The 9,890-nt window shown below is 37.6% G+C and overlaps 1 protein-coding gene across 5 annotated transcripts in view; it reads right to left on the bottom strand.

Annotated features, from left to right (window-relative positions):
• Positions 1–1,281: 1,281 nt before the first annotated feature.
• The window catches only part of MYLK3 (myosin light chain kinase 3), a 39,013-nt gene continuing 30,404 nt past the window's right edge, over positions 1,282–9,890 (bottom strand). For 4 of the 5 annotated variants that reach the window (XM_090149973.1, XM_090149971.1, XM_031615483.2 and 1 more), the window contains 6 exons: positions 9,519–9,660; positions 8,435–8,505; positions 6,952–7,080; positions 5,782–5,934; positions 4,302–4,434; positions 1,282–2,486 (listed from right to left, as the gene is read on the bottom strand). In XM_090149973.1, coding sequence (XP_090006099.1) covers positions 2,415–2,486; positions 4,302–4,434; positions 5,782–5,934; positions 6,952–7,080; positions 8,435–8,505; positions 9,519–9,660 — 700 coding nt within the window. In that variant the 3' untranslated portion in view covers positions 1,282–2,414. Of the gene's footprint in view, positions 2,487–2,582; positions 2,785–4,301; positions 4,435–5,781; positions 5,935–6,951; positions 7,081–8,434; positions 8,506–9,518; positions 9,661–9,890 lie in introns of all 5 variants that reach the window. The other variant, XR_016470924.1, reaches the window with a different exon arrangement.

Genomic DNA, 9,890 nt, shown 5'->3' with positions numbered 1-9,890 from the left:
CAACTTAAAGTAATTATGTTGGAAAGAAAATCACAACTTTTAGCAGTCCAGGACTAGCATTGCTATAATAAAGTCAAGCCAATTCTGCTGCCCATTTCTCGTCTTCTGTCTGAGTTGTATGAAAAGTTAAATTTATAAATCATCGTTTCAAAACAACCCAGAAACTCCTGAGCTATTTGCATGAAGAAAAGGGAAATAACTCCTGTCTGAGCACTTAGATTTGAAATAGTGTTCCCATTTGAGCTTCTCAGCAGTCTTTTAATGGTCTGCCAAATAGCTCACTGCTTAGCATGTTCCTTGCTTACCTGGGTGACGCTTACAACATCAGGAATACAGACAGCTGATTCCAGCTTTAGCTATTACCCTGTGGGGCCACCTGTTATTTTGTTTTTCCATACTCACTGTTCCAGTGTCTTGCAGACCATGTGTAGGGTGTTCTTTTAGCTTTTTGTAGACCATGCAGGACATTATGAAATATCCCATGAGACTACAGAGATGGTTTTCACTGTACTGCAGAATTACGTGGCTATAGAAGCTGAAAAGATTTCTGTTAAGAACAAAATAGCAAGCCAGATGCATCCTCTCTCTGTAGATGGAGAGGAAATAAGACAGCAGAGAACAGCTATACGTATTACCCTCTTACAAAAATAGAGGAAGTACTACACAGTAAGTGGTAAACGAAGCTTACTAGCAAATTACCTTTCACTTCATCTCACAGTGTAATTGAAGCATAAAAAAGAAATAAATTCTTGTCACCTTTAAATAGCAAAAGCCAATTTCATACCTGATGAGAGTCCTGAAACATTACAGCAACTTTATTGTGGAATGGACTGCAAACAAATGCATGGCATGCAAAGAAAAATTTTAGTTAATGAACTCCCAGTAGGAGCTGTAACAAAACATCTGCTATTAATATCAAACGTGGCAGAGGGGTGAGATCTTACATTCTGTAAGACCTGATCAAAGATGCTTTCTCATGTTTGTTTTTTAAACCAAAATGGAGGAATGGGCCTGTTCCTTTATAATGTAATTTATTAGTATTAGTTCAGAAATATACAGACCAAAGAATATAACCACATTTAGCATGCAGAACCACTGTGGAAGGAAAATATGAACAAAAGTGGGCCTTCACAGAAGGTGATACATTGTAAAGATTACTTCACTGGATTTTAATCATTTTTGATTAAAATTTTGCCTTGATAGTGGAAAATCTGCACCAGTCCAGAATCCAGGGAATAGAATAAGTGGGAAGCACTATGGTGGAAAAAAAGATAACTGGGCTAAGGTAAGGCATTCATAAAATCCTCTTTATTAGCAACCAGCACTTTTGCTAATTTAAGGGAGATGAAAATCTATAAAGTTAACGGGAGCTTGGCAGCAGCTAGATGTCTTCACTGAAAAGCTAGTTTTAGGAAAACCAGAAAGTATCACTAATAAAGAGCCTGTTCAGCTTACATTGAGCTCTACAGAATCTAGAACAGGAATGAAAAAAAACACAGGTCTAATAAATAATGTTACACTTTTAGCTGAGAAATTTTAAGTGGCTTCAATTCTTTAGACATCATGAACAGTTAGCATTGTGAAGAAAAAGTCTCATGTCTGAGAGCAAGTTGGGAAAAAAAGGGTTTCAATGTTCCAGCTGAGCCAAAAGCAGAGTCTGGCAATACACCATTTCTCTGAAGCTGAACAGCATTAGAATGTGTTTTGCATATCAACTTCCCAGATAAAATGCATTAAAATCGTTGAAAAGGATAAAAAATTCTCAAAATAAAAATTACAATACTAAGGGCTGCAGTCACATCCAATGAAAAGCATTTACACATTTAAAACGTGAAAGGAGGTGTCTGGAAATCTTTCCAGGACATTGAGATATTTGCAGAGTGACCCAGCAGCCACTGCCTAATTTTACTTGTGGCAGTTCCACCTATCTTCTCACAAATGTAAAAGTTTGATCTTCCTGCCTAAGTAACAAACCTGAGGGAAAATATCATGCTATTCTTGTGACAGTCCACTAAAACTGATTATGTACACACCAGTTGTGAAGAAAGTCTTTAGAGATCCCATGCTTGGTGTGAGAAGCCAGAAAACTGCTGGTCTTTTCTGGTAAAAACAGACCATAAATGATCTTCAGAATAAAGCCTTCAGGAAGAGGTCAGCCCCACTAACTTACTATTTTTTCATCACTATGTACAACTAAAAGCTTGTAAGAACAAAACAAAGTATATTGTTTTCTTAAGTTATTTCAGTGCATCTGCTTTGAGACATTTCAGGTAACTAAGCACTAACACACAATATATGAGAAAGACAGATGCAAAAGTTGACATTATATACGGGATTAAAATTATTGAAGGTATTGAGTTCTTCTCCTGTGGTTTCACATCCATCTTCAAGTATGGTTGTTGCTTCATACAACCTTATGCAAGTTTGACAGACATACTCTGAAATCTCTTCAGTCTGTTAGCAGCAGCCACCACATAAAAATGTTTCTGTGAAGAAAACAGAGCGGTCCAAGTGTGAGTATAACTGAGGTAAAGGACTTTCTCTTTCTAGATTTTCCTTCAGCAAAAAAAGAATCTATTTACCTAAAAGTCCTCATGGAGGTTGAACATGTTAAGTTGCTAAGTTGAACATGAGTCAGCAGCATGCCCTTGCCATAAAGGTAGCTAATGGTGTCCCAGGTTGCATTGTTTAATGTGAGCAGCTCAAAGAAGGTGATCCTCAACACTGGTGAAGCCACAGCTGTAGTACTGTGTCCAGTTCTGGGCTCCACATTACAGGAGAGACCTAAAACCCGAGAGTCTAATAAATGGCCCATAAGATGAGTAAGGGACTGGAGTCTCTCCTATGAGGACAAGATGAGAGATCTGAGACTGCTCTGCTTGGAAGAGAGAAAGCTCAAGAGAATCTTATCAATATCTATAAATATTCAAAGGGAAGGTGCAAAAAGGATGTAGCCAGGCTCTTTTCAGTGTTGACAGAAGAGGCAGTTGGCAAAAAATTGAAACAGCAGGTTCTATCTGAACATCCGGAATCCTTTTCAACCGTAAGGATGACTAAGGAATAGAACAGGTTGCACAGAGAGGGTGCCTCCGTCCTTCAAGTTACTAAAAAGCCACCTGGATGTGGTCTTGCTTGAGCAAGGGGGGTGGACACGAGGTACCTGCCAACATCAGCCATTCTGTGATTCTGGGAAAACTGAGTACAGGGTCAGGAAACAATCACTGTCTGAGCCTCAGGTAAATCAGCTCAACTTAAAGCAAGAAACAGTCTTTCTACAACTCCCAAAGTCTTAGTTTCATATACTATGATAACTGACACCCCTCCCTCATAGAAATGCCAAATAAAATCAAAGAAAAGCCTGAGGAAAGGCTGATCAGCTTTCAGTACTTGTCTTTCCACTGCAGGGAACATGGTTACCTATGGATACAGCATGGTTACCTATGTAACACGCACTGGCTGCAGCACTTCGGCCTTGGTATACAGGGCCCAGTGCAAAGCAAAAAAATTATCTGCCACTAGTTGAATTCTAAGAGTCCTGAAAGATGATACTGGAATCTTGCCAGCAGGAGGTAATGCAATCTTTGTACTGAGAAACCACTATTACTGCAGAACAGAAAGCTGGTACCATGAACTGCACTAGTATGAGTTACAGCGTCATGTCTTAGATGACATGTTTTTTACAACACAAATGCATAAGAGTGAAACAGCTCAAGTCAAAGAGTTGAGAAGGTATAAGATTCAACTTCTTGGTAAGGAATTAAAACTCTCCAGTGACAGGACAGAAGGAGATAGATCTGCGTTTTCTTAGCATTTCCTCCGTTGCTTATTTGTAAAAGATGGCTACGTTCATCTTTCAGGATCAGTTATTTACAAACCAATAGATACAAGTGGAATCTATCACTTCTTTATTCACAATTTACTTCTGAATAGTGTCGGGCTTATCAGAAAGGTTCTGAGAATTTTTCTTGATGTCTTTAAGCCTATTTTTTTTTCCTCTCCCAGACTTCCATCCTCTGCAGTGGGAAACAAAACTGCCTTTCATTGTAACCCATCACAACTGTTGTCAGTGCAAAAATGTCTCCATTATAAGAAGAAAAAAAAAAAATTGAGCTAAATAGCATTTGAAGCCTCTACACTTGTAAAGAAAAAAAAAAAAATGTAGAACTTCAAATAACAAACTGAAGAATTCCTAATCTCATGTTTATAATAATTAGTAAAAATGAGCCAACATTCAGAAAAGCAGGACCTGTCTGGGTTGAGCTGATTTTCCCCATGGGAAGTAGATTTTCCAGGCTAATTACCTTCCATTTTCTCTGAGCTATGTAACTTTGCAGCAACAACTGGGACTTCAGGCGAAGCTTGAACCTCTTGGCTTTGGCAGGCAGATTGTTTAACCACTCATGCTTCAGACACTGTGTTGCACTCATCCGGCAGCTGCAAGAAAAAAAGAAGTACCATGTAAGCACAGCCACCCCTCTTGCTATTTTCTCTGAACCTTGGGCTCCTCAATCTATACAGATTACATAAATGTTTGCCTTAAATAAACCAAAACAAGTGAGTGGAAAGGCTTCTTGAGATGCTATTCATTCCAGTGCATGGAGTCCTAACAACATCCTGCACTCTCCAGCGTAAGGAATGAGTGGTGTGAAAAGCTGCTGGCAGGGTGTGCAGCGCAGTGGGTTGACTGTCCCGTGTTCAAATATTCTATTTTGCCTTTTTTGGATTTTGTTTTGAAGAAGCAGCTGTACAGGTTCATCAGCTTATGTATAATTCTGTTATGCAAATCAAGAACTGCTGAGAGAAACACTGCATGAAGAAAAATTGTCATGGTGCCATTTACCTGTCCTGAGAGTGCAGGTTTATTCTGTGCCTTGTATTTAAAAAGCACAAAAGTCCATTCACCCTAAACTTAGATACAGATAAGTATACATTATTCTCAGACATTCAACAATGGCTCCTATCCAAAAGCCTTGAGAAATAGAGAAAATCTTGTGAGGGAGGCAGGGAGACAAGATTTTTTTAAAAGTTCAATTTGCATTTTTTTTAAAAACAAACCCTATGACTTGTGGCTCAAAATGTAATTAAGTACTATAATCAATTTGTTTGATTTAGGTAACGATCTGGAAGATGGTAATATTCTAAGCACTCCTTGAAATTCCCCTTGAACACTCCCCTCTGCTTTACTGTGTGCATCATTTCCTGTTTTGATTAGTTTTGTATTATCACTCAGCAAGAGAAAACTATTTTCTATCCAGCCTACCCCAACCCCATAGCCATTTTCTGACATCAATGTCACTCTCATTCTTTTGTTTCATACATACAATCACTTTTTATTTCATCCCAAGATGAGAAACCACATGCAGAGTTAAGCCCTAAATGCTTCTTAATATCTACCAAATGCATTTAGACCACTTTAGAAGAAAACTATGCACATTTTCACAGCTGCAGCTTCTATTTGTCCTCTCAAGAAACTTTTTTTTTTTTTGAGTACTCAAGAAACTTTCCCCCCCACACACAATTTATGACAGGGCTTGTAAGAATTCAAAGTAACAAACGAAATAGCTTTTATGCAAAGAAGGAATATTAAAGACAGATTTCTATACAGCAAATCCTTCCAGACTTCCTCTCTTCTGCCTTGAGGAACTGTCCAGTAAGCACAGAACAGCAAAAGAAAACATCACTTAATAAGTTCTCATTGTTGACTGTAATTCAAACAGTGGGCTAGAAGGAAATAAATGTTATTAGGTGCTACACTGTTCTCATGATCAGAGAAGGAGGTACCTCTTCTCTTTCACAAGTAGTCTGGAAATAAAGTCTTTTGCTTCCTCTGATAGCTGTTCAAAAGCTTCTGCATCAAAATCCCAGTTGCAATTGACTACATAATTCATTGTCTCCGCATCAGTTTCTCCCAGGAATGGGGACAAGCCACTAAGCCTTAAAAAAAAGAAAAAAAGTGTGAAGTGGGAGATAAGCAGTTATATGCAAAGTGAATTTCTTCCCCCTTGAATCTTCTGTTTTATAGATCTGGCTAATTTTTCAAGAGGAAGAGTTCTTGGACATGGGGGTCTTACCTGTCAGTCTCTGCCAAGAACTGTATTGTTAATGTTACTGCTCAGCAGCTCACTCAGCTATGTCAGAGCACACCATTAATGGATCTCTAATAAAATAAATTCAGCAGGAGCCTCAGTACATATTTCAGTGTTTTCTCAACTAGAAAAGCTAGGAGGGCTCAAGAGCTTTCCTAAATCAAAGCTTATAACCAAGTTTGGCTCGAATTACACTGGTTTCTGAACAGCATATTGTTTTCAATTAGCCTCTAGTCTCAGATTTATTGTTTCAACAATTCATTATTTCATTCAGTTACTTTTTGGCCAACAAGTTTAAACCATTTATTCCGTTCACAGAAAGCATCTGTGAAAACTTCTGAGACGCTGAGTCAGCTCACCAGAGCCTTCCACAGCCATCCCTGCCTTCAACAGAGAACAGTTTTACTCCCATTTGTGACATGACCTGTGGCCCAGCACTTAACATTGATTCCTCTGGGCAGATGCAGACCAAGTCCAAGCTAATAAAATAATCAGACTGCAAATTTGAAAATTAATCTAAATCTTCAGAACTCAAATAAAAATGGAAATTCTGAAATGCTTGGGCCACTTTTCCAAGAAATCACAACATGATCCACTTGAACTTGCAAAATAAGGTGGGGTAAAGGAGAAGAACATTTACATATTTATCTAAAGGGCTATTTGTTGTTCAGAGACTTAACACCAACAGTGAGGTACCTTCATATGAAGAGTCTGCAGCTCACTGTTTGCTTTTAACAGCATGAATTAGGAGGAGTTCCATTCTGATGGGCTCAGTGCCTGCCACACACTCCTGTACTGCAGATACCATCCACTATTCTGTTCTCATAGAGCCTTTGGTGCCATTGCCATGACCTCTCATACTTACAACATATATGTGATGACACCTACGCTCCACATGTCTGTTGGGTAGGAAACAAAGTCGTAGTTCACCACCTCGGGAGCCAAGAACTCTGGAGTTCCAAAATTAACCTTCAGTTTTTCATGGGATTTGTACCTTTAACAGAAAGAAACAGACATCAATGCTGAGAGCAGGCTGGGGAAACAAATATCTCATCTCTAGAAATCAAAGCATGGTACAAAAAAAAAAAAAAAAAAAAAAAAGAAGCTAGCATAGCAGAGTCTCCAAGACAAAAAGGACAGTATTAAGGTCTTGAAGATTTAATTAAAAGTCTTTTTTAAGATCTTGAAAATAAACAAGTGAATTCTGCTGTGACTGAAGGTATAGGACAATCAGTTATCCACTTGTCTGAGTAAAACCAGAAGAAAAGACCAAGGGCAATAGAACTTGCATAGACCTCTATCAGGGAATGAGGGAAGTTATGCCTTCTGCTAGGTTCCACCTTTCCAGCAGATGTTGTCCAACATAAAACAAACAAAACTGTTTCCATTAAAACAGGTTTGGAGAGCATTTGCTTCCCTATGCTCAGCTACATCTTAGGTTAAAGGTCTGTACAGTAGATATGAGCAAAACATAACTGCAAAGGTGGGACTCTCTGAAGAGGATTATTTGGACTTAGTAACATGTGAAACACAGATCTGCATAGGGAGAAAATGATTCCATTTTATTGCTTAAAAATTAAGGGTACAGATACTGAACCAGTAGTAAGTCACTGATGCCAATGGGAGTTACATCTAAGTACACAGACAGAAAACAATTGCTTTTATATCTCAGTTTCTTAGAAGATTTTGTTTTAAACTCTGCTTCAGTAAAAAATTACATCTTTACCCTCCGTTTCATAAATAGTTTAGTTTCAGTGCATCCATCTGTTTTCATAAAATACTTCTAAAACAAGAGTTCTTAGATAGATACCAGAATATGATGCATATACTTGCCAACATGTACATATGTAAGTATATACCAGGTCCTGGCTTAACAAGATCCTCAAAGGGTTTAGAAAAAAAAAAATAAAGAAATGTTTTTATAGTTATACCAACAGGAGTCAATTCTTTCAATTCTAGAGGATCTGACTCATGTTCCCACAGGTTTCCTTGAACAAACTCAAGCAAGCAAAGTAAAAGTATGGTGAAAAACCTCTATTTCTCTGAGGGCTTTATGTTTCACGTGAGATGTGTTCATGGAGTCCCTAGAGTAAAAGCTTTAGAAGGGGAATCATTTTGAGACAATCAGAACAGCTGTATATCTTTATTCAACAGAAACTCTACTTGAAAAAGCAATTAGATAATTAATGCACATAGCAGAACTCATGCCTGCAGCAGCATAGTATTTAGCTCATTCACATATCAGAATCACCTCAGAGCCAGTAAATGCGTAAAAAATATAATAAGAACTACCAGCAGCATATTTCAATGGGATTTTTTTTAAAATAAATTCATAACAGAACACTTACCTCCTTGCTAATCCAAAGTCAATAATTTTTATCTGGTTCCCTGTGTGATTTACACATAATATGTTTTCAGGCTACAAAAAGACAAGAGTATTTTCAGTTAAATATGACTGATACACAAATCTAGTAAGAATAAGAAAAATATCTCCGAGATTTTAGTGAGAATCCTTAGGATGACTCTTTTCCTTCTCTTCTTCTTAGGAGAGATAAGGATTTGGCTGACAAATAAGTTAGCGAAAGGTTTGGTTTTGGATCTCCTGTAAGGAAGTTTAACTTCCACTCCAGTACAACACTACTCCTGTACTGAATATAAATAGATTTTGAAATGAAAAGCACCCGCTTCTTGTACAACAACACAGTCAGTTTGATAGTCATGGTTTATCCCTGAATTTATGAAAGCGATTCCACAGAACTCACAAGAAACATCAAATGCACCCTTGTTTTGTTCACGAAAACAGAAGAAAAATTTTCCTTTGTTTTGATTTTGCTATTGTTTTCCATTTATATGCTAGTTTTCTTTTCCCTAATGTGACTGGTTTTTAAAGAGAGTGAGTTTCTTAAGTCAGAACTGCAGAGCTGTCTGTAGGCCAACCAGGTCTAGTATCATTTGAGTAAGGCATTGTACAAACAAGAAAAATACTGTCTGTTTTCAGCCACATCAGTTAAGGAATCACACAGTTCAGATCCAGGCAGTAAAAAGAACAAACAATAAGAAGAAGATGGAAAAGATGCTAGGATACAGTTATAAGTGCAGGAAGAGTGAAGACTGGAAACATTTCTAAGCATTTCTGTCCAAAGATGTTTTGGGGTTGGTTTCTTTTCTTTGTTTTTGAAGAAGAACAGAAGATCATTGTTTAATTTCATACAATGAAAAGTTTCTGATTTAACAGCAAAAAAAAAAAATAATTCCAGAAACACATTATTCTGTTATTGCAAGCAAGCTGAAAAAAGTCATCTCTGGAACTTCATTCACTGTGGCTATTGAATTAAGGAAGTCTATTTCTTTATGAGAATAATAAATAAGAAATAACTGCAATTACAGCCTGTAGTGGTGTAAATCACAACATCACTAATGGATATCACTGACCTTCAGATCTAAATGGAGAATATAATGCTGGTGCAAGTAATGGACTCCTTCACAGATTTGTTTGGTAAATAAGATTGCATCCAACTCTGTTAGATTGTAGTTTTCATCTGTGATCCGGTCAAATAATTCACCACCATCCAGACTAAAATTTTAACAGATAGGCATTAAAACACCAGAATTCCTCATTAACTTCATTTATTTCCACACTGGAAGCTTAGTTTCTAATTTAGCACAGATCCTAGCAACACAACCAGCATGTATCATACCTGCAGACTAAATGTCTTTAAGAAACTTATTTTTGTGTGTGAAATTAAGTATCATTCTAGAGTGCCTTCCACACTGGATTGCTAACATCTGGGAGGAAGCAGCTGG

The sequence above is a fragment of the Phasianus colchicus genome, chromosome 13 (assembly GCF_987193195.1).
Source record: "Phasianus colchicus chromosome 13, bPhaCol1.hap1.1, whole genome shotgun sequence".
Classification (NCBI taxonomy): Eukaryota; Metazoa; Chordata; class Aves; order Galliformes; family Phasianidae; genus Phasianus; species Phasianus colchicus.
This window is presented reverse-complemented; position numbering and strand designations above follow the sequence as displayed.